The sequence below is a fragment of the Psittacula echo genome (assembly GCF_963264785.1).
Source record: "Psittacula echo genome assembly, chromosome: 4".
In the NCBI taxonomy this organism is placed as follows: Eukaryota; Metazoa; Chordata; class Aves; order Psittaciformes; family Psittacidae; genus Psittacula; species Psittacula echo.
The window spans coordinates 20,030,143-20,054,686 of record NC_137738.1 but is presented as its reverse complement, the minus strand read 5'-3'; the positions used below and the strand labels follow the sequence as shown (position 1 = coordinate 20,054,686).

General features: G+C 46.8%; 1 protein-coding gene across 2 annotated transcripts; it reads right to left on the bottom strand.

Moving 5' to 3' along the window:
* Positions 1-111: 111 nt before the first annotated feature.
* CCDC167 (coiled-coil domain containing 167) lies at positions 112-13,033 on the bottom strand. 2 transcript variants are annotated; one of them, XM_080616197.1, is made up of 4 exons: positions 12,978-13,033; positions 5,890-5,984; positions 3,487-3,539; positions 112-1,262 (listed from the first exon to the last, which is right to left on the bottom strand). In XM_080616197.1, the coding sequence occupies exons 1-4, from the start codon at positions 13,014-13,016 to the stop codon at positions 1,159-1,161; spliced, it is 291 nt and encodes a 96-aa protein (XP_080472323.1). In that variant the 5' UTR covers positions 13,017-13,033; the 3' UTR covers positions 112-1,158. The 2 variants fall into 2 exon arrangements, with proteins under 2 accessions (XP_080472323.1, XP_080472322.1); XM_080616196.1 differs by lacking the exon at positions 12,978-13,033 and having other exon boundaries at positions 5,890-12,016.
* Between the last annotated feature and the right edge of the window lie 11,511 nt (positions 13,034-24,544).

Sequence of the window (24,544 nt, the reverse complement as noted above, 5' to 3'; positions counted from 1 at the left end):
CACAGAATTGTCTGGCAGCATGTTAATGTGGAGACAGAAATGCCTTGCACCGTTGAATTTTCAAGGCAGTCCCCTTTTAATGGCTTTCCTGACATGTCAGAGCACACTGAAGGGCTACCTAATGTATCTTGCTTCACCAGAGAGTGGACTACAGGTGTCAGTTCCCAGCACTCCTATGCAGCATATGAGGCTGCTTTTCCACTCAATACAAACACTTGAGTAGATTCCATGCCACAACAGACCAATAACATACTGCTGAGATCTTGCTGACCAGGTATGTTAAATGCCTAATACCTTCTATGCTTACTATGGTGCAGTGTGTGTCGGCAGGGAGAATGTAGGATGAGAATAAAGCAGTGGCTGAGAGATGTTACAAAACAGGAAAAAAAAGGAAACCAGGAAGTTACAAGGTTAAATTATTTTATTTAAAGCCCTTGCAGAGGCAATTCCATCCCTGGGACTTGATAGTTCAATTTCTTCTTCCAAGTGTTGATTCTCAAAGGCACAGAATGGCTACCAAGCCTTGATGCACTGGAGAGGTAGGTAGATCTTCTCAAAGCCCAAGCACCCACATCTCAAGCTGGATGTTGCCAGCTTACAGAGAGATACCTACCTCCCATTTGGTTTTGTGGAGGTAGGACTCTTCTGGTCCTTCAAGTCAGTGTGGAGGAGGTACCATACTTATTTAGATCAGCTCTGGGAACACCTGGAATCTTTTGGTCACAATACCAAAGTTACCCTTTGAGAGTTTAGTGTCCCTTAAGCTTATGGCTGAGTCACAGGAACAAAGGTGGCATGTATTCTGGCAGGGCTGGGCAGAGAGCACTTGTCTGAAGCCACAGAGGTCCCCTTCAAAATCGAGAATGTACTGCCTTCCTGCATCAGGCTGGATGGTCTACACTGTGTTTGGAGTAAGACAGCACCACCTTCAGCTCTGCTTGACCAAGTTTCCAGCCACAGGCGTGCTTGATTTCTTGTTTGTCTCCTGTCCCCCGCAATTCTCAGAGAAAAAGATTCCCTGCAATGAGGCTTGGAGAGGATGAGCAATAACAGCAATCTGAAATGCTGATCCTTACCCTTGGCAGAGGCACAGTGGTGAGGAGGAAGAGCTCCTTGCATGAGAGTCATTTGGTCAGCAGGGAGAATTCTTGAGTCCAATCACACTGTCCAGCAGGCATAAATAAGAGCAATCAGCAGTCCCACAGCCACAGCAAGGGCAGCATTCTTGCGGTTCTCCTTATGAAGCATACTCAGTTCTTTCTCTGGGAAACAAACAAAAGCCTTGCCTGTGAGTGTTCTCTGTGTTCCATCTGCATCTCCTTTCAAAAATGTCTTAACAGCACAATGCTACCTTGGCCATGGGCAACTCTTTTGGGATCAGTATGCAAAGCTGCCAATTAAAAGATGTGCTGAACAGGAAGTGAACTAGCAGGAACCCTTTCATTTGCTTTTACCCTGTCAACCTCAGTAGCTGTACTTGGGAATACTTCAGTGCCAGACCAGCTCCTGTTTGCAAATGATCTTGTTCTAGGAGCCTACTTAGGACAGAATGGGTCATTAGAATAATTGCTTTATCTCTTAAAAGAATGTGGAGAGCTATTTTTGCTATCTTTTAGATGTAGCAGTCTTGTAAATACACTGTAGCCACCACTGAATGTTGCAGAATCTGGGTTTCCTCTTTTCCCACAAGTGTTGAACAGGTCTGAGCCTGGACCCCTTACTCTGTTGGGGGCTGCAGCTTTCCCTGGCCCTGGTTTACAGAAGAAGAAACACAGCTGCAAAGATGAAGGAATTGGCTACCAAAAGTAGGAGTTCTACTGATCTCCGCTTCTGTTCCATTTGCTTTCCCAAAGATCAGAGTCCGATTCTTCCTAGCTCTGTTCCACAAGACTTTGCTTGGTGGTACAGGCAAGAAGTGAGGTCTATAGCATTACACACTGCATGGCCAAACAGCTGTAACTGTTGTGCGAGGCAAGGTTGGATGGAGACTCCAGACTGCTTTTGCTGCTGCAGGAGCTACATGGGTTACTGTCTCTATACTTTCTGCTAGCAGCCTCCAGTGGGAATACCCTGGTGCTGCAGGTTTCCACACTGGTGCTAGCATCAAAAGAAGCTTTTAGCTGTCCTTTCTGCCCCTGTTCTTCCCACAGGACAAGCCTCATGCAGCCACAGAGCAAACTGCTTGAATCTGTAAGGTCACAGAGGAGGTGGTCTTACCAGCAGCAAGCAGGCACTCCCCAGGCAGCTTAAACAGAAGGAGCAATGCTGTTGTCAGCAATTGCTGTTTGTGGCCTAATGTGTGTCAGCTGGAATAAGCAGAGATTTAATCAGAGGCCATAGCAGTGATCTAAACAGACGGTGTGCATATGCACTGTCTGTTCTGTTCCAAGAGGAGTAGCCATCACCATTAGGTGAGGCTGTTGCTGCTGCCTGAGCAGCCTGCCACATTGCTCTGTTCATGTGCCAGTGGTGATGGCTGACTGCTGGTAAAAAGGTGGCAGGGATGTGCAGGGTCTTATGCCATTTCTAGTGGTAGGTCCTTAGGGAACAGCTTTGCATCTGTTTAAAGTAACTTAGTCATAGAATCATAGAACGTTAGGGTTGGAAAGGACCGTAAGATCATCTAGTTCCAACACCCCTGCCATGGGCAGGGGCACCACGTACTAAACCATGCCACCCAATGCTCTGTCCAGCTTGGCCTTGAACACTGCCAGGGACTGATCTTCTGGAAACAGTCGTTTAACATGAGTTTTAACTCATTTAATTATAAATTTGCTGACCATGCCCCAAGTTTTCAACTTTCCAGACCTAAAAGGATGCTTGTGCTTCCTTCCTCTGTGTAAGCTCTGGTGCTTGCACTGCTGCAGAGTATTGTCAAGCACTCAGCAGCCTGAAGACATTCAAAGCAGCATCCGTAGTGGACTGGAAATGCTGTCAAACCTGTGGTAGCTCTGAGGGACTCTCATTTCAACTCTGTCTAAAGCAGCACTTGGAGCAAGGACAGACCCTGGCTCCCTGGAATTGGAGGCAGCACTTCAGTGTGAATCCCTATGCTTGTGTGCTGAATGGCCCCAGAAACTGATGCAGTGAGAACCTTCCCCAAGGAGGGCAGACTTTGCTACACTCCAGAGAGCACATGCCAGCTTGCTTAGCAGCCCTCAATTAAAAAGCAGGGGAATAGAGGGGGGATGTTAAAAGCCACTCAAGTCAGTCTAAAGACTGCTAACTTGGGGTAAGTGAAAGGGACATCTTTCCCCCCCTTCATTAGCTGATGCTGGGTTTTTTTTCCCTCTCTGATAGCACAGCTCAAACAGAAGGATCCAGACCCCTATTATAATATGCTGACTAAATTTCCCTCAGTCTAACTCTTCGGTTGAACCTAAATTCAAAGGCAGAAGTCAGAGGTGGCGGGAGCTGGAAGATGAAGCTAAGCTGCAGCACTGATCCCATCCAGCCCAGAGGGACCATTTTTAATGAAGCTCTTACCATAGTTGTCAGCTTTGGTCATTAGTAAGTTTCTGTCTCTCTCCAGTGACTTTCTGTAATGAGAAGACAAGTTCATTACCTGCAAGGCAAACACAGTCTATTTCTTTGCTTATATGATGGAAGAGAGACTGTGCCACTGCCAGGGATATTTGCTCACAGAATGAGCCCCTCACCCTTCACTGTGGAGGGGTGACAGTTTAGAACCCCCCCAGCTGTCAAGAGATACAACAGTTTTAGATTATTTTCTCCTTCCCACAAACTGCTTCCTATCTCTCCTTCCAGGACAGTGTCAGTGTATGAAAGCAGGCTAGAAAGTGTCTGTGTGTGTCAGACAGCCCCCTATTTTGTTCCCCCAGCTGGGGTCAAAGTTCTGCCACAGCTATGGGATAGGGTAGGGTCCCTGCATGCTCTCGGCAGGATCCTGCCCTTCCAACACATCTGGAACACCAATTCTCACCAACTGAAGCTGGTGGCCCTTTGTCAAAGGTATCCTATTTACACAAATTGGTCAACTCAAGACAACAAGCTGAATCCAAGCCCAGTAACAACCAGTTAAACAACCTGTTATTAAACAGAAGACTCCAGATAATAACAGTAAAGACTAAGTCAGGGCAACAGAGCTCTTGTCTTAAACTGCACAAGATGATTAATTAATATACAGTTTAAATACAAGAACAAACTGCCCAAAAGCAGCAGCATTTCCACTACAGCAGTGAGGACGCAGTCAGTCAGACTCTGTGCATGTAAATAAATATGCTCTAACAAATTATCTCCTGCTTCAGAGCAGACAGAGAAAGCAGTAAGTATAACTGAGTTTGTTGTTCCCCCTGAGGCACAGCAAGAACCTGTATGAGGAAAGAGACCCAAATCCATATGTACAGCTAGTTAAGTAAGGGATGGCAAAAAAGCAAGCTACGCTGGAGCAGCAGGAGGGGAAAGGGCTCTTCAAGGCAACTGGAGAAAGGCAGTATGGAGTGCAGCCAGGAAGAAGTGAGAAGGAAGATTTACCAACATGACTGAGCTGCTACTTAAGAAGTTGCTTTGTGAAGAGAGTCAAAGGAAGAGGCTTTGGGAATGAGACGTGAAGAAACCATGACAACTGAACTTCAAAATGGGAAAGCAGAGCTCTCCTTTGTGTGCTACTCAATCAATTTTTATCATGGTACCTTTCTCCAGGGTTTTTTTAATGGTCTGTATTAGGGCAACAGCATTTCTGATTCCATTTCCATACAAGGTGCAAAATTCACAAAAGGCCCCAGGAATCCCTATTCCTAATTCTTTGCTCTAGGCCTTGTATTTCAGAGAGAAATCATACAGATATCTTCCATCCTGTCATGTTATCACAACTGTAGGTTTGGTTGCTGGCCACCTAAGAACCAGATAAAGAATGCACACTGTAAACATAAGAATTTAGGCCTAAGAAAAAACTATTGAGATGAGGAGAGACAGGATGAGACAGGACCATGCACAAATATGGATGGGGATATAAAACCCCAGTGAAGGGTGATGGGGTGAGAAAGAGAGTGGAAAGGAGGAACAAAGAAGTTAAGCTGAGGCTGGTAAGTATCGGGGTGTGGAGATGTCACCACTGCTGGGATCATTTCTAGCTGGGTTCTATAGGACAGTACTGTAAAGCAGACACCAGGACCAACAGGACAGCTCCCTGGGCCTACGATTGAGCTTCCCAGCCTTTTTTTTTGCTAAGAACAGAGCAGCAGGATGTTGGTGACTGGAAGAATGTCCTCGAGCAGAGAGATCTGAGGTTCAGCTGGGAGATTTAGGATCTCTTGCTTCACAGTCTAGAGAAATAGTTCTGCCTCTGTCTGCTAAAAATGTAGGTCAAGTTCCCGCTTGAGTCCCAGCTTTAGAAGCCTACAGTTGCCTTTTCTAGTCAGTGACAGATTTCAGGGGAATTGTCCCTCTTCCCTTTCCAAGGAAAGATGGCGTGTGTCAATGTATCCATACATCCCGACACATTTGCAACACAGGCTCAGATAGAGCAATTTCCCTCAGTCTGGTCTGGCCCTCAATATTAGTTGCTGCACATCTCCAACTAAATTTAGGCAGCTTTGGCAAGGCTTCAGTAGCAGCATGCACGAACCTTTGTCAGACTCAGAGCTGTTTTCTAGCAGGCCAGGAGCTATATGCAAAGGAACTGGCAAGTTTTGGGTGCTGCTTAGCTGGTTATGGTGCAGGTCAGAGTCAGGCTGTTGGTAAGATAAAGCTCTCTCCATAACTCACTAAGCTTTTCACCTTGGCAAGTCCCCCAAGTAAGCTCCAAGTTGAGGCAAGAGGGTCTTGTCATGGGGAACCACACAGTCCCACCCCTTCAAGAGCCCATGTTCAGTACTACAGCAGGTGAAGTGCACAGCCACAGCTGTGAAAGGAGACAGTCACCAATACCTTCCTTCAGGGCTGAGCTTCTCCCTGCGCAGTTTAAGATCCACCTCCTCCATGCTCTGTCTGCAACGTGCCAGCTTCTCCTCCAGCCCATCAATCTGTAAAACACCACAATGGTCCCAGTCATCTCCTCTCCCAGCTAACATAGATCCATGCCCACTCAGATGCAAAGGGTGGCAGCTCAGCCACTCCACCTCCTTCCTCCCCAAATCAAGGGAGGAACTGTCTCAGCCACGTGTAAGGATCACAGCACACAAAGCCCACTGCCTCTCAGATCAGCCTTTATTATACCCCAGGCTACTGTGACATTGTAATCTCAGCCAGCAAAGCCATCTCTTAACACTCGCACTTGTGTGGCCAGCAGCTTTTTCTAAGGTCTAATCCTGTTCCAGCCTGTTCTAGTTTCTTTGCATCTGGCTGCACAAAGAAAGATGGGATGTAAAGCATCTTTATGGAATTAAAATAGGATAAAATAAGAGGAACTGGCCCTGGCCAAAGCCTGAGGTGCAAGGTTTTTATTTAGTGCTGTGAATGAATACAGAAATTCACAGGACATGACTACAACAAAACAACCTCGGCTGGCTGGGTGAAGAGGGGACAGAGACGAAACACTGACACCTACTAACTAATTGTACAACAGCAACAGCAGTCTGCACAGCATGCTCAAGAAAGCATTCCCCACCAGCACATTTGACCTGCACCAAATTTGGCAGCAACATGTTCCCATGCAGAAAAACACTGGTCATCTCCTTGTGTCTCCTCATCAGGCTTCCTAACAGTCACCCTGCCCCTGTGTCTTCCTGTGGAGGGAAGTAACTGTGGATAATGAGAAGATTGATCCACTTGTGTGCAAATGGATTGCCCAGGAGGTAATCCTACCATGGACAACAGTTCTCCAGGGAATCATTCCTCTCTTCTGCCTGCCAACCAGAAAGTAGACATCTTTAGGAAAACTTTTGTCTTTCAGGCTTGCTTCCAGCAGGGGAATAGTGGGATTGGTCAGATAATATGACACAACATCCTAGCCTGAAAGAAAATGGCCTCAGTGCCCTGAGGTGGCATGACTTCTCTTTTTAGCTACTTAGCACAACACTCCTGCTGTGCCTGACTCTCCAAGCAAGGCCAAGGCCAACTGGTGGCTGGCAGCATGGGCTCTCTGGTGGGGAGCCATCACTCACCAGAAGCTAAGAGGCAGCATGGTCCTGGGTAAAGTACTGAGGTGAATGAAACACCAGCTGCCTGGACATCAGCCTCAGCGGTGACCCAGGGCACAAACACTCTCACAAACAGTGATATGGGAAATAAAATCAAAGATAGTGATCCCTAATTACTGCTGCTTTGGGGATGAGATCTGTTTTGAGCTCATTAGCAATCTCACACCTTCTGCTCAGGAAAGGCAGGCAAGCGTTATAAATAAGCAGGATGGGAGAAGAGGCTTGATGTAGAGGGGAGAGAACAAAGCACTGTGAAAAAGGGTTTATGCAGTCAGCTGAACAGTCTCACTGCAAGGAGCACAGTATTGCTGGGGAGGGGCCACATGTAACAAGGCTCAAATTCATCTTTGCATCTTACCAGACAGAAATTTCAGAGTCCTTTGTTATTAGGCAACTCTGCCAGGGCTGTTGAAATGCCATCAGCACAGCTTCCCCTGAGCTCAAAGGAAGCACCAAGGCACATCACCTTATCCCAGAGCACAGAGAATGCTGGTTTGGTTTGCTTGGATGGGGACATGGATAATTTTGAAGCATGTTAGCTCAAAATACATTTGGTCACGGCTGACAGCTGTTCTCCACATCCACATGTGCCAGTTAAGAATGTTAATTCAAGCTGCTCATCACCATCTCTCATCCACTACAGCTCAGTGAGCAAGATGCATTGCCCCAGTCTGCTTCAGGGCCAACCTAGGCCTTCACCCAAGCCAGCTCTGACCATGCTTATCAGCAAGTTGATTTAATGGCAGAGTGCCGTGGAGTGGAGGTGGAGTGTCTGTCCACTCCAATTGAAGAATAACCATCTCCCTTGCCAGTTCCTACCATGTGCAAATGACTGTGTCTCTGCTCCCTTATCTGCTGGAAACCTTCACATACACAGCAGGAGGTAATTCAGCATGTGTTACCTGGCTGCTCCTTAGCCAGCAAACTCACCACAATGCACCATGCCTTCTCTGCAAACATGTTTAAACATCATGTTAAATAATACAATTTCATGAGAGCTTTGGCTGCTGCCAATGCCACCACTAAATTATCTGTGTCACAGCACATCCTACCCTCTCCTCCAGAACCGCTGCTCCTTCTCAGTTTGCAATTGCTCTCACTGGTACATTCTCTGCCCGTCATTTCATAAGACATAACAAGAGAATATTCCACCTACTTTCTGCTGACTAAAAATCTCCAGATTCCACGTAATACTTTAAAACTTTCCACTGGTTGTACAGCTCTTAAATAAAACCCAAAGTTTGGGTCCCCTGATGGAGAGCAATAATTTTGTTAATAAACCACATGCCCCAGAACTGCACCATCAGCTTTGCTGAGCTGTGAGCACAAGGGACAGAAAATAATAATATAGATAAAGCATAGCTGGAGGAACAAGTACTTACTTCCTCCAGAATCTATTTTCTTTCTTCAGGCTAGTCTAGGGCATTAGGTAGGGCTTGTAAGGAAGGCCAAGACTGAGGAGCTTCAGATGTTACCCATTCACTGTGCCTCAGTTTCCCTCCTTATAAATTTGGACAATACTATCTGCCTTCTGGAGGTGGCTCATTTACAAAAGGAACCTCAGACACTGACCAACTACAGGTAGAGCCCTATCTTGGTATGTCAGTGCCACTGCCTCACTTGGGATTTGGGATGTGTTCCTGCAAGCTAAGAGTCTCTCAGCAGCTCAGCGACATAAGACACTCTTCACTGTAGGCCAAAGGAAACAGAAAATAAGCACAGGCAGGAATCAGAGTAATGCCTGGGAGTTACTGATTACCCCCTGGGCTGCTGAGCAAACTCCCAGAAGGGCTATAGCCTGAAAAGCTGTAGCACAAGAAAATCTGCAGAGCTTTGGCATAATGCCCTGCAGCAGCTCTCCAGGAGAGCAATCCTAGAAACGGGTGCATACCTGAGCTCATTGTGGATGGAAAGCTTTCCCTCCTACTAATACATCAGAAGGTTAGTTGGGATATGTACCTAAGCCTGCTGGAAACCTGCATGGAAACAAGGTGCCAAGCTCACTTAGCTGTACTATCACTGCACTTCACACTGGCTTACCTTTTTAGTGGCAATCTCAGCACAGTGGCTTATAAATTGCAAATCTGAACCCTTGCTCCTTCTAGCTCTCCTCTCCATGAAGAGGATCCTCTGGAACAGAGCTGAAGGGCAGCATGCAGAAAGCTCACATAACAACCCCATAGCTTCGCATGGCCTGTAGCAGGGACACAGGACTTCACTCTGAGCAACATCTTCAAGTAGTGTCAGTTAAAGGGGAAAATGAAATGGGTGCTTCACATCCAGGCAACAGTGCAGGGCATGCAGAACTGCCCTTCTGCTGCTCAAGAGCCACTCCAGAAAGTCAAGTCCCAGCGGCTTTGGATGCACACAGGAGTCTAAGACCAGATGCCTTCCTTGCTTCACAAGGTATGACAAGGCACTGAGCCATTTTTGCTAAATTCTGGCAATACCCACTTGCAATCTGGAGACCTTTTTAAACTGGAGAGACCTGAAGTGGATTCCAATCCAAACTGTCTTACATGCTTATTACAAATCTCATTTATTCGGCTCATCTTGGGCAGGGAGCCTGAAATGGTCCACATTAAAGGCAGAGACAGAGAAGAGAAAAAGCAGCAGTTTTGCTTACAGAGTTGAGCTGGATCCCTCTTAATACATTCTGTAATGAATTAATAAAAGCTTTCTTTCCAGCAGAAAGGCTAAAAGCACTTTTCAAGAACTGGCATCCACCCTCCACTTTTATGAGTTCCCTAATTAAGATCCTGGCAAAGAGCCATATCACACATATGTCGACATCCAACAGCATTAGGTAATGAGGTTTTCATCTTCTGACCCTCATAAAACAGATCAAAGCCAACTAAAGAGGTGGGGGCAAATAAAAAAAACCCACCCTTCCCTAAGCAGCCTTCTCATGCCTTGTCACCTGCCAGCACACTTGAGCCATTCTTTTCACAGAAGAATTAATGGCTGCTGCATCCACAAATTCAGCTGGATAATTAAAATCAGTCCAGCAGAGTCGAATTTTGTTTGAATTCAAACGCTAACTTGCAGGTCATGGACACACTTCCATTTTCACCACGCTCTTCAAATCATTTTGCATGCTGGCAAATCATTTTGCAGACGCTGTGCCCATAGCAGGCTTGGAAATATTTACCAGGCAAGCCACTACACACCAGAAAAAGTCTAAATCCTACAGATCAACCCTCTGTGTTGGTAAAGGAGAAAGGGCTCGATCCTACTGCCTGCAAGCACTGCCTAAGCACAGGCAGTGTTTTAAACTCTTTGCAGTTTATAGCACCACTTTTTTGCTTCCATGATTTTTTTTCAGTTGTTCTCTGAGGCACAACTGTATTTTTAAGGGCTACAACATCCTCTGGCCATGGAACAGCTACAGGCTGTGGAAGGAACCATCCCCTCCTCTTTGTTCTGAGCTTGTTAGCAGCTTGTTTCATGTAGTAATCCTAAGTTTGTATTGTCAGTGAATGGCCATTCTTTGTTTAAAATTACAAATAGCATGCAGAGGATATGGACCTAGCTAGTCTAGCCTTGCAGTCATGTTTTGAAGCTTAAAAGGACCTGGTATGCTTAGTTGTTTCTTGCATAGAAGTTTTCCAGACCTTTGATCATCCTTGCCACTCTCTTAAACTCATTCCATTTTCACTATTTTGCTACATAACAGACCAGTCCTCCCAGTTTCACCTTCCTGACAAGTCTTGTCATGAAAGTTCTGTGCAGCTCAGCACTGTCCATAAATAGAGCTGCCTTTCGAAAGGCTACAGAGCTATATAAAAGGAAAAGTGGCATGAGTTTAAACCATCACAACATTAGGGAGACACATTTATATCAATTTAAAGCAGGACATATCAATTACACCTGCAATTTGTAAGTGCAAGCTAATCTCATAAGTGTGCATATAGAAAATTGCATCCATTTAGCATCATGACTTCAGTTAAACAAGCATGACTCTGCCTAGATTAGGCCTTTCATAGCTACTCATGCATCATGTCATATTAGGACTCATTTGGAAAGTTTTCTTTACAATCATAACAGCTCAGAAAGTAATATTGAACCAAATAAAATGTTTAAATTGTGAAATCAGTATCTTGGTTGTCACATATTCTGACACCTGAAAAACAGCCCTCGCATCCTCTGCCTTAAAGGAATTATGTTTTCTTCCTCCTTAACTTCTATTCAGTACCCTTCTCATCACTGCAAGGGGGAAGGATTTTACCTTTCAGTAGTATCTTTGCATTGAAAGGTTTTCACCTGTAACACTCCAAAGAACAGTTCTACGCTCCTTTCAAAAATAACATGTTCTATCATGACAACCTATAAAAAGTAAAAAACAAAAAAAATCGAAAGCTACAAGTCTCCAAACACTTTGCCAGAATATTCTGTAGCAGCTAAAATCAGTCCCTTTTCACTCTGTGACCAGCAGGTCCCTGACAGGCTCACCCTTTTTACCATCTCTTTTTCTCTAAGGTAGACTCTACCACCTCAACTCTCCTTGTATGCCACATCTCAAAAAAACCAGCCAAAAATCCACTGTTTCGACTCTCCCTGCTAGGCTTACTGAAGGGAAGCTTGGACAGTCAGCACACTCCCCTCTGGACCTTCTTTGGTGGTTATATTTGGGTTAGAGTGCCCAGAAATGTCTGCTTCTCCAACAAAAGCCTAACTAGATGAAAAAGACCAGAAAACTACTATAAACTGAATTCCCATTCATGATATAGAAGGACACTCACCTTTACGTTACTGGCTGATGAAACATATGTGACAATCTCCAAGTCATAGAATCATAGAATAGTCAGGGTTGGAAAGGACCTTAAGATCATCTAGTTCCAACCCCCCTGCCATGGGCAGGGACACCCCACACTAAACCATGCCACCCAAGGCCTCATCCAACCTGGCCTTGAAGTCCTTTCCTTGTCCTTTCTTCCCTGGCTACCTTGGTCTGCTGCACATATGCTCAACTTCAGGACAGAGAGAGGTGACCAGTGAGATTCACTGGAGAATCCACTGGACCCGTGGATTCAAATGGCCCCTTTCAGCCATTTGTCAGTAAGTTCAGTGGTTTGCTGAACCCAAGATTGCTGTTCCCAAAGTATCCAAAACACACAGACTCAAACTAGGGGCTTTCCACTGCCTCCTCCAAGTCAGTCTGGATAGCACTGTTCGCTGCAGCAGCTGGAATGAAGCCTCAGAGAGACCTTAACTGACACGCCTCAGTTTGTGACTGCAAATATAAAGGTTAAACAAAGCTTACCAGCAGCCCTCCTGCCATTCAGGAGATTATGAAACACCCAACAATAAAAAGGCAGCTTTAGAACAAAGTCATGCTCCTAAAAACAGTCTCTTCACCTTCTCCTACAGTGATTTACAGGCAGCTCATGTGCTGGTTTATCACCAGGTTACACCAAACCAGCTGCCTGTACCCAGCAGGGTGCTGACTTCCACCACTACACATACAGACCAGGCTGTACACATATTTGCTAGCTAGAGGCAAGAGCTTGCCGCAGCACCCTCCGTGGGTGCACACACTTACTGCCTCTCCCTGCACTGGGTCACAGGCTCACTGGGAGCAAGGGTACCCAACACCATCGTTCAGTCAAAGGCCTAGGGCAGAGGACGTGGCAGTCAGCTCTCCGCTCACAGGGAGGGCTCAGCACGGCCTACCTCGCCTCAGTCTCCTCTACCATCGCACATCAAAATGGCGGCCAGGCCCGGCACCAGCACAGCGCAAGCTGGTTGGAGCAGTGCCCCTGAGCCCCCACAGCCCCAGCCCTCAGCGATACCCTCCGCCCTCTACGGAAACACTGCCTTCAGAGCTAACAACAGCCCCACCTCACCCCTACCAAGCCCGGCCACACCGCCCCTCACCTCCCGAGCCACGCTCAGCCCCTCTCGCCTTCTGCCCATGGTCCAGGGCCCGGGTCGTGCCGCGCATGCGCAGACTGCAGCTTTGCGCCACCGCCCGAGAGCGGCCACGTCTGCAGGGCTGCCGCCATCTTGGTGAGGGGTTGCGCTGTGGGGCGGGCTCCATCTTGGGTAGGGCGCTTCTGCCCGGCCCCCTGCAGCGGGACCGCCCGGTGGCGGCTGTGGCTATGTGAGCCTGTTTTGTTGTGGTTAGCTAGCCGCGGCAGTCAGGCGTGTCCTGCTGCTTTGTGCCGGCGCCGTCCTCAGCCAGCTCTGCCTGCTCCAGCAGGGGAGGCTGAGGGATGGTTGGAGAAGGACTGGCAGGCCGGAAAGCTGATGTGGGACCTCTCGGAGCTATCTCATCTTGCTTCTCCACCCGAGACCCCTGCTCCCTCGGGGTGGTATATGGCTAGACACCCCCTCTGGGCTTGTCAGAAGGCAAAGCCGGACTGGGAGGAGAAGGTGGTTGCTCTCTTCTGCTAAGTAACAAGTGACAGGGCAAGAGGTAATGGCCTCAACCTGTGCCAGGGAAGGTTTAGACTGGATATTATGAAAAATTTCTTCACCAAAAGGGTGCTCAGGCATTGGAACAGGCAGCTCAGGGAAGTGGTGGAATCACCACAATCCCTGAAAAGTGTTCAAAAACCATTAGATGAGGCCTTTAGTGACATGGTTTAGTGGTGGACGTGGCACACCTGGGGTAATGGCTGGACTTGATGATTTTAAAGGTTTTCTTCCAGCCTAAATGATTCTATGATTCAATAATGAGTTGTTTTTTCCCTAAAGGGAGCCAGCTTGATCCTGCTTTGAGCCCCTGTGCTGCTTAGGCCACTCCTGCGCAGCTCTTGTATTGATGGGGTCCAGGGCTTAACAGGGAGGAAGGCAGTATCTCAGAAAAACAAGGCACCACCAGGGCTGCTGCTTTGCTGCATGTTACAGTCACTGAGAACTTCAGGTTGTCCTTGGGGCTCCCATCCCAAACAGCAGCTTCATGCTAAAGCAGCTCCAGAAGGCAGTGGTTTGATCTACCAGGAGACAGCGCTTTGTGCACGCCAGCCAGTTTATTGCAAGATGCTAATCACAGTGTTACATATGCATGGCAGCTTTTGTCCTGACCCAGGAAAGCTTTTTATGAAACACTGCTATCTTGTATTAGAGAAAAAAAGCATGAAACACCGCAGAAATGCATCTGTCTTCGGGGTAGGACATGACTGCTACATGACAGGAAATGGCAGAGCTATTTGCTGACCAAAAAAATAGAAGGCTGGGCAGCAGCGGCATTTATTAGAGACGCAGACTGAATTTCATTTTGGCTAAATACTCTTCTGCTGCCTGAAATCTTGCTAGAGTGGCAGTAGTGCAGATGCCTGTCACAGAAGGAGTGATGCTACTAATGCCTAATTAGTGCGTTTAACCTTTCGTTCAAAAATCCCCTACATTTTTTACTATGGGAAGTGGTGCGTGTTGGTAACAGTACCAGTGTCGTTTTCTCTCTGCAGAAAATGAGGAATAGCTGTACTTTGCTTTGCTTCCCAATTTGTACTTGCCTCTGTGTTACAGAGCCTACAGAGCTGAACCCAAAGGAGCCAGAACTCCCACCTCCAAGGGGAGACACAGATAATGGCATTCCAGGCAGAAGCAGCTTAGTCAGAAAGCAGTAAAGAAGCTGAGTAGGACCCAGTCAGCACCCATGGGGAAAGCACAGCACCAGGGCAGGGAAAAAATGAAGAAGCGGGAGAACATTGCTTGTTCTCCTCTTAGACAAGGCTTGCTTAGTGATTGTAAATACAATCTTAAAATGCATAGAGGTTTGAAGAAAACCCATCTGTTATGGTTTGCAATGGGATGAAATAGCCACCAGTTCAGCAGAAAGTGTTTTCTCCTTTACAAAGGAGAGTATTGATTCAGGGGAGGACTATCAATGCTCCTATATGTGCTTCTCCACAGACATACAGATACCATTCTGTGGCAAGTATGACTTTTGTTGTCACATCTTTTGGGGAGACAGAAAAGGGGGACTGGTTCTTCCCTCACAAAGCAGACCACCATTCCCACCACTGCAAGCAGCTGTTTTCAATTCACATGTTACTCCTTCTGGCCCTCCTGAATCCATCATCTGATAACCTCATTATGCCCATCACCAGGTCTTTGGTCTGCCCTCAGCTGGCACCATCTCTTCAGCCTTTCCTGTGTTATAGCTTAATTTCCTTTGTAATGTCATTCGTGGCACCTACATGGCGACACAAGAAAAAAAAGCCCACCCTATCCTTTTCCTCAACAAATTTATAATACTTTCCTTTTTCAAACCTGAACGACAGATCTGGAAGTTTTTGACATGCAATGGCATCAGCTTTTGTGTTTTAGAATAGCCACTGGCATGAGTATGAATTTGAACTACTCCACGTCAAGTGGCTGCTGACTGGCCACAAGCATATTTAAGCTGGAAATGAGAAGTTTCTATCTGTGACAGCAATCAAATTATGGAGCACACCTCCTGCCAGAGGGATGAGAGGGAAAGAATTAGTTTTCAGTAAGCTCTGGAATGGGATGGTCCAACACAAAGCCTGTAAGAGGAAGGCACAGGATGTGATGACATTAGTGAACACCAAATAATATGTCCAGTAATGAGACTGCATAAGGCCCTGGTGAGAGCCTGCTCAGGGTCTCTGATTAGCCTGTCACTGCTGCATTGAGAGTCACATCCCTGCAGCCAAAATGAGTGAAGTGGCATTAGAAACTAAAAATCGTACAAGTGTGAGTCTTCAGACTTCAAGAGGAGCATTCAGAAGTCATTCCATCTATGTGCCTACAGGCAGGATCAGATACCCTAATGCCGCCCTAGCAGGTGTTTGCCTTACCTGGCCTTAACACACGCCAGGCATGACCTCCTCAGGACCTGTCACACTGCCCGCTGACTGATAGCTGGCAAGGTTTCCCTCCTATTTATAACCTAATTGAGCCTGTTGTATCTTGACCTGCTCTCAAGAGACACGGGGAACAATTGGTCAGCATCTTTCTTACAACCTTATGTATTTGAGGTTTAGTATCATCTCCTCTTCTGTTTTCTTCCTGCTGGACTCAGTCCTCTTCCTTCAACACTATGCATTTTGCACCTCTTATACTGATGTTACCTTCCTCCAATCCAAACTTAGACTGAGCCTCTCTAACTTGGGGTATTGAGAAAGCAAAAAATTGCCTCCTTTGTCTTAGGGGAAGTATGCCTTAGTGATACAGCCAAGGATGAAATTTGCTCTTTTATGCAATACCTTCACAGTGGCAATTCATATTCAGTTCATGGTCCTGTAACTCCTCAATCCATTCCCTCAGTGCTGTGGTCTAGCCAGCTGTTCCCCATTTCTTTACTGGTGCATTTATTTTATTATCATTATTATTTCTTGGGCCCCCAGCACAAGAGGGACTTGGAACTGCTTGAGCGAGTCCGAAGGAGAATATGAAGATGCTCCAAGGGCTGGAGCACCTCTCCTTGGGGACAGACTGAGAGAGTTAGGCTTGTTCAGCCTGGAGAAGAGAAGGCTGTGGGGCAACCCTGTAACAGGCTTCCAATACCTATGAGAAATCTGGAGAGAGACTTTTTACAAGGGCATGAAGTGACAGGGAAAGGGGGAACAGTTTTAAACTGGGAGAGAGATTTAGTTTAGACATTAGGAATAAATTCTTCCCCGTGAGGGTGTTGAGGCACTTGGCACAGGTTGCCCAGAGAAGTTGTGGCTGCCCCATCTTTGGCAGTGTTAAAAGCCAGGTTGAATGGGGCTTGGGGCAACCTGATCTAGTGGAAGGTGTGCCTCCCCATGGCAGGGGGTTGGAACAAGATGATCTTTAAGGTCCTTTCCAACCCCAACTGTTCTGTGATTCTAAGATTCTAATTTGTCTCCTAGTGTGACTTAATTTTTGCAAGCTCGGTCAGCTTTGTATTTTTCTAAACATACTTTGTTTCATCATCTAAGTCATTGAGAAAACCAGTTGATAGATCTGGCCAGGCACCCCTGGGACTGGTCTCTGTAAGTGCTCCTGATCTGACAGCAAACTACTGATAACTAGTTTCAGAGCACATAACGATGACAAATATCATACAAGATGGTTTCAAAAAGCCATACTACACTTCAGGATAGCCTGCATTGCTGGACCCACTCTCTCCACTATTCCAATTACTGTGGCAAAGAAAGTTAACCAGTTCAATGTGGTTTGTTCTTGGCTTTACCTCTGTTGGCTTTTTCTTACAACACAATTATCTTTAAGTGATAATAAATTGATTATTTAATAATATGTTCCACATTCCTTGAGTAGATGGAGAGGTAATGACTGAGGGCTGAGGAATCAACGTTTTCAAGAAGGTTTAGGGTCACTTGCTGATTTTTATCAGAGAAGTGCTGACTTTGAGGGTAATTTAATAGAACAGACATTAAGTGTTAGCTAGTAATTAAGCCTTTACTAGTAAATTAAACAACATCAGGAAATGTTCCCAGAATACAAACTCAATCATCAGAATTAAGTGTCAGCAAACCTGGCATGGTTTGTCTTGGTCCCACTAGGACTGTCCCAGACAATTTCCAGTCATGATTTGGGAGTTATCATTGACAGAGGACCATTCCCAGTAGGCTTTTGCATGAGGTCACTGTGTTTCAGAGGTAAAGAGAGTTCAATAATATGGATGTGAGCCATTTGGTGCTGGTTTGCAGTATTTGTCTAGGAGAATGTTTCTGGGCACTCCTGATTTACTGCCTTCCTACCTCTCTTTGCCTTCTCCATCTACAAGATTCACTATGCTTTGTAAGCACAAATAAATCAGTCGTGTGACAAGTTTGAGGGGAATCTGAGGCCAGACATCTCACTTTATAGATGTGAAGAGTGAGGCACTCTCTGACCTAATCTCTTCAGCCAGTAAGTAACTGGGTTAGCACTGAATCCAGGGGCCTGACCTTTTGGCTATACCATGGGGAGCGGTTGTTTGTACCCTAAGCGTGGACTTCCCCAGCCTGTCAGGCAATGCCTCATGAACCATGAGACAGGAGAGGGCCTTCTAAGGACCTTCTGAGAACAAGTTTCCCCACCACAGTGGGTATACAGCTCCAGTGCCAGGTCTCGTCTCCACTCCCAGCCCTACTGCACCAAATGCAGCTGGTCATCGTGATCATAGAAGGAAGGAAATCACTGCCCTGCATCAAAGCAGAAGCCTGTCCTGTCTGCAGGGGAAAGCTGAGGTGAGTGCAGGCTGGGTGAGTCTTCCTCTGTATGCTTGCACCCATGAAGAGATGGAGGAAAGCATCTTGCTGCTGAGGCAGCAAAGGATGCAGCCAAAGATAAGTGATCCCGGGTACAGGATGACTCCCAGCACAAAGGAATACACAGGAAATGTCACCAGGGGCAGGGATTGACCTCCTTGAGGAACGAAAAATTGAGTGCAGGGAAGGCAGACAGCAAGCTGACAGATGCTTTTAGCTAGAACTGAGCTATGGAGCTTTGGTTTTCCCCCACTTCCTTCCTATAGGACCAACACATGAATTCTCTCCTTCTCCCCAGGACCTATAAGCAGGGATGACGTTGGATCTTTGTGATGATGACCAGGGAACACTAATTCCAGTGCAGATTATGTCTGCCCCTAGCAGGGACAACCGCAGAATTAAATGCCACGAGGGAACAGAACAGCAACAGAAAATGCTGACAGCTTTTTGTAGGCTAGAGGATGCTCCTGTAGGGTGTGGTGTTTTTTTCCTCTGAAAGATAAATGTAGAGAAGCCAACGGACTGCATCTTCAGTTCTCTGCTCTCACCTTGACTGGCTCCACACAGATTCTGAGAACAGCTTCAGATAATAGAATTAGTTAAATGAAATTAATCAAAACAACCTACCTGGAGACAAAACTGGCATTGGTGAAATGCAGAGTTGGGCCAAGAAGGCCTTCTGTAGCCAGGGCTGATGTCTGCCCTCATCAATGGATTCTGTTTGGATGAAATCCTGTGTCCTGCATGCCCCGGTCAAACATGAGGGGCTCTGATGAGTTGTGTGCCTCATGCATGATCATGACTGTCCATGCAGTGCAGTAATTGCAGTGGGAACAGATGGAGTCCTGCTTTTCACAGAGCCAGACACAGCGTGTAATTGTAGATCTCATTCTGAAGCTGAATGAAGCTGAACTCCAAATCGTGCTGTGATAGTGTGGAGGACACGGGATAACTGGAGCAATGGTTTTAGAGATAGGATCTAACAGGGATCCATGGGTCCAGTGAGTGTGACCTACTCTGAAAACCTGGGAAAGGGGTACAGATATACCCAAATGAATTACTGGAAATTGGAGATTCCCCTCTGCTTTAGTCTCTGCCCATTCACCCAGGATGCGTCAGCCCAAGTTTTCTTATATCAGGTTCTAGTTTGGAGGTATTTTTTGGTGCCTGTCCCAGCCACTAACAGCATGGGCATAGTTCCTATCTATTGAACAAGGGTAAGAGCACAGTTAAAAGAATAAATATCTGATTGAGTGTGAAGTGCTCAGATATACTGTGGGGATGGGTCCCTTGTAAATATCTGAGAACAGAGTGAGAGACCCAAGCAGCTTTATGAAGTGCTGTGTTATTGGGGCCACAACCCTGTGGCTAAGTTTATTCTGCAGTTAGCAGAGGTGCATTCATCACAGAGACGGGTGCTGTGGTGCAGAGGCCCGGGGTTTCCTGGGAAGTCACAGAGATCTGTGCATTTCTGAATCAGGGCATGACTGAGTGGATCAGTGTGCCCTGTTTGTAATGTTTGGCAATGTTTACATCAGAGGAGGGAAAACATAGCTGCCGCAGTACTCCAGGACAAATTTGCTTCTGAGCGGCATGTGGGATCTTGGAGAGTCTCATGAGGACACTGCCCTGGGCTTCTGTGCCACTTCAGAATTGGGTGACTGGTTTTATAGCCATGTTTTTAACTTAGGGTCCCTCAGCTACATTCAGAAGAGCCTAAGCCCATTCCTAGAGATTTATTCCCTTGAACAGGCTCCAGAGAGTTGGGAACTACTTATTTGGCAAATGGGCTGTAGAGATTATGGTGACAGGTTAGCCTGGTGAGACAGAGCTCACCCACACATCTGTGCTGGCATCAGAGGCAGCAACTGTGTTTCTGGTCCTTTGCGGGGCAACTGGTTTCTTGCTCAGTCATGTGGTGACCACAGTCTCTGTTCCTGCCTCAACCTCATTTTCACCTTCTCTACCTCCTCTGCTTGGCAGTCATTAGGAGTTAATGAGCCAATGCCCAGTTCTCTTCTGTTTCCATCTTGACTTTCCCACTCAATTTATGTGTGGCATTCCCTCATGTCCTTGTCCCAGGGGCATTAAGATCCCCAGTTTTGCTTGGTGGTGCTGTGAAAGGCATGAGGAAGCTGAACCACATCTGCTGTTTGTCAAAAGCGCCATGATCTCTATCTGGATCCCATGGGGAACTTGTCCTACAAGGTTCCAGGTGCTGTTAGAGTAGTGAAGTGCTCATGGGTTTTGCAGCCTTGCTGACTAGAGGTGGGAGAAGCCAAATGTGTGCTTCTTCCTACATCATCTCTTCTGCACGTCTGTCATGTGGTGGACAGGCTGCTGAGTGCTGTGGCTGATCCAATCGGAGCTGTCATGTGTTATGAGAGAGGACAGCCATGTAAATATATTCTCTGGCTCAGACACCTTACTGTGAAGCTACGCTGAATCTGTCCCTGTCTGCAGAAACAGTGAAGGGCTTGCCCTCTAATACTTGCCCTCTTGCTTGCCCTCTCCTGTGGTTTTCTGGATGGTGGGATGCACTTTGAAGAGAAAGTGCTTTTAGCTAAGCACTGTCCTTCCCAGTCACCATCCTGCTTCAAGTCCCCTCTTGTTTAGCTTAGTGCTTGCTACTTGTGGGTAGGCCCCTGTGCTTCTAGGGGATGTGGTGTACCCTTTGCTTCTTCTTTCCCCTGGGCAATGGGAGAGAGGCTTGTGAGGACAGGGCATGTTTGTGTCTCCCTAAGCAGTGAGGGGAAAGAGTTTGCTCCTACACTGAGACGTCTGCAAATGGGAGGTGACAGCCCTCTGCGTCCCTGCATGCTCCTATGTTGTTTAGGTAGAAAGAGATGATTATATCTTTCCAAGTCTCTGCTGAGCTCCAAGGGGACGTGTAACTTGCTGCCTCTCATCAAGAGGCTACTGGGGAGTCTGAAAATAGCATTATTTCTCCTGCTATCATTTCTGCTTTCTCAAATTACTTCCTGGGTGATTGGTGAAGACAAATGCCCTAGAAATGGGAACCTGACAAGGAATCTGAATGCCTCCAAGTCTGAGATGACCAGAGAACTGAAATCAGACAGACACACACACACCATTAGCTGCTAGCCTCCATGAAATGAATTGAGATTTCCTGTGCTGGGATCCAGCTGGCACCCTAACGAAGACTTCCTTTCGTTCCTGCAAGCAGACAATAAAACCCAACTCAGACAGACCCCCAGCCTCCCCAGCCATTTCTATTATATAAGTAGTCTGGGTCTTGATCAGTGTTTCTTTGATTATCTCTATGTGCCCACATAAATATACTGTGTGTGTACACACCAAATCCATCTATTTATCCACCCCACAAACCATTTTGCTGGGAGACAGCATGGTCTTCTGAATTTTTTATGGCTGTGCTTAGGTTGGAAACAATCCAAGGGTCAAACACTGTGCTGTATCTCCAGTCACCTTGCCAGTCAGCGCAGAGCATGGGTCTCTGATACTTTCTGAATCTCTGATCACCCACAGGGCACTAAATTACAGCTATTACACTGCAATTCACTGTACAATTTTATTCTTTGATACACTACCTGCCTTTGTCTGTCTGCATAGCAGCGAGAGTTGTATGCATTATTTACCAGGCTAAGTATACTGCTGCTGCTAGTGCTGGGGAAAAAAAAGAGAAGGAAAAAAAAGATAAGAGAACTGGAACAGGCTTGAAATATAAAAAGATGACACAAATACAGCTTCCTGGGAAATGGCTTTGTGGTTATATAAAACTTCCTTGAGATTTTGCAGTCCTTTTTGCCACCCTACACAGGGGTGTGCTCGTGGTCTCCCAAAGCTCTTCGGGAAGAAGAGAAATACTGAGGGCAGGCAGATGAGAAGTCCATTCCGGCCAGTGCTCTGGCTTCGTGAGGACCCCATGGCAAGCCCTGTGCCTGATGGGGAAGAAGAATGAAAGGTGCAAGGTGAGCAGAGCAGGATGCTGCTCCTCTCTTCATGAGATACTCCAGGGCCTTAAATTGATCTGTGTTCCTTCTGTTTTGGCCAGAAATCCTTCTGGGCACCAAGAAGCTATTCCTGTGTAAATTCAGTTGATGTATTCCAGCCTTTCTCCAACCTAACCATGGTTTGTGTTCCCTCCAGGTTGTCCTTTGAACCTACTGGGGCAGGGATTATGGAATAAAACCAATTCCAGAAGATTTCCATTCAGTGCAGAGATGATCAAAAAAGATCATAGCCCTCTACTTTGGCAGCCTGAGGAAGGCAGGCAGTAGCTGGGCTTTGCTGCCCTGCATTGACTGCTGAGTCCTTTGGGCTTCCTTCCAGGGCAAGGGTCCGACTGCAAGGCAGCTTTTGGAGCATGCCTGGGCAGAACTGGCTTGGTGATGCTATCTGCGGCTGACTGCTGAGAGGCAGGTCCAGGCTTCTCTGCAGTGTAGACAGCTGGTGGAAGTGCCAGGGCAGTGCTGGATGAATCCTGGCAGGAGAGCAGGACCGAATGGCAGAGCCAAGGCTAGCCCAGAGAAGGAGATCCTGTGCAAAGCAGGCTTGCTGTTTCTATCTGGTGAAAGGAGGTGGGGTGCTCCGGTGACCAAATTGTTGCTTTACTTCCCAAATGCCCTGCAGATGTTCCCTTCACCTCCCCCTCATCAGTGGCAGCAAAAGCTAGACCACCTTACTGTGGCTCTGGTTTAGGTACAACACAGAACACACAGCCCCTTGTCCACCAGGTTGTGAGTATGCTGGATGCGAATCCTGCAGGGAGAGTGAAAACAGCCGTACACAAGCTGCCTATAGGCAGAGCTGAGCAGTCACGCACTCAGACCAGCTCTTGGTCTTTTATTTGTTGAGATAAGCTGCAGCCAAAGTGGTTTTAAATCTAGTCTGTGGTCAGGAAAATGTTTGCTCACTGCCTGAACGTCATGAGGCAAACGTAGAGGGAAGAGAGAGCTGGGGCTCTTATTGTTGCAGAGCTGGTTAAAGTGGCATTGGCCTGTATTGTGGCAGTCGGTGCTCTGATTGTTTCCACTCTCCCCAGTGATTGGGGGCCTTATTCACGTTCTGTTCATCTGCTTTCCATCTGAGCTGGCCCCATTATTGCTCAGCAATACAAAGCAGATTGCAGGTTGCTTTCTCCGTTTGGCCCCCAAAGCAGTCCTTACAGGAGATGGATTTCTGATTGAAATCCTCTCTGTCAATTGCTGCTGGGATTCTTCCAACACAGCATGAAGACACTTCTTGTGAAATTGCTAGCAAGAGAGGGCTGTGTTTCCACAAGGCTCAGGCTCCCACTTCCTTCCTTTTCCTGGTGGTGCGACACTGTCCCCATTTCAGAGATGCTTGGCCCCTGAAGCGGGACCGTCAGAGCAGTCCATGGAGGAGTGCCCCCAATCCTCTCCCCTCAACAAGCAAGACTGTGGGCTGTGCCTACCTAGATAGGCATCTTCCTGAAATCGCTGATGAGAACTGAGTACTTTCTCTTTCCTGCTGAGGTGAACCAGCTCTGGGTGAACCCCAAAGACATCAACTGTCTTCCTGTCCCTTTTGGGGAGCTGGGCTCAGGCCACCTGCTGTGTGCTATGCAGGGTAATGTTGCCCTTTCTTGGGCCAGAGCAGTCCTGACTATGGGAGTAGGAACTGAACCCACACTTGGATGAGATGCTTACAGGGTCTCTGCCCTTGCTGAGAGCTCTGTCAGCCTTCTCAGAATTGCCTCAAGATTGACAGTGTATTTTTTAGCCCAATCAAACTGTATTCAAATACGGGATCCTCTAAGGGATTGGGTGAACCTGTGCATACACCTTAAACACGATCTAAAGACTGGATGGTACAAGCTGTGCTGGGGAGGAATGCAGGAGCATCCTTTTTGTATCTGGTTCTGGAGGCTGCTCTGACAGAGCAATGTGAATACAGCCTGAGAGACTTTTTAGCTCAGCTGGGAGTGGTTCTGGCACAGCTTAATATGCTCCTGCCTTCTTTTGAGGGTAGCACCTCAATCATCAGGATGCTGGTTTGAAAGGGGAGTTCTCTTTGCTGCAAGGTTTTCTGTCTGTGGACAGCAGAGTCTGTGGCTGTGTGAAGCAGGCTAATAGCCTTATTACTTTTTCTCTCAGATTGTCTGGCTGATTAATGTTAAGAAGTTAAACGTCAGCATCATTTTCTCTATTTTATCCTTCACCTGATGTTCTCTACTTCTGTCTCATACCTGAGAAAATGTTTAAATGTCCAAAAGATCATCTGTCTTTTCCACTAGAGCAGCTGGAAAAATTATTCTCATGCCTTACGTATTAGGGATAAAGTAGCTGC

Coding starts and splice junctions, on each gene's coding strand:
- CCDC167 (XM_080616196.1), bottom strand. CDS start 6,032: ATGTTAGCTGGGAGAGGAGATGACTGGGACCATTGTGGTGTTTTACAG. Junction 3,540..5,889: donor AAGCTCAGCCCTGAAGGAAG/GTATTGGTGACT, acceptor TTCTCATTACAG/AAAGTCACTGGAGAGAGACA. Junction 1,263..3,486: donor GACCAAAGCTGACAACTATG/GTAAGAGCTTCA, acceptor TTTGTTTCCCAG/AGAAAGAACTGAGTATGCTT.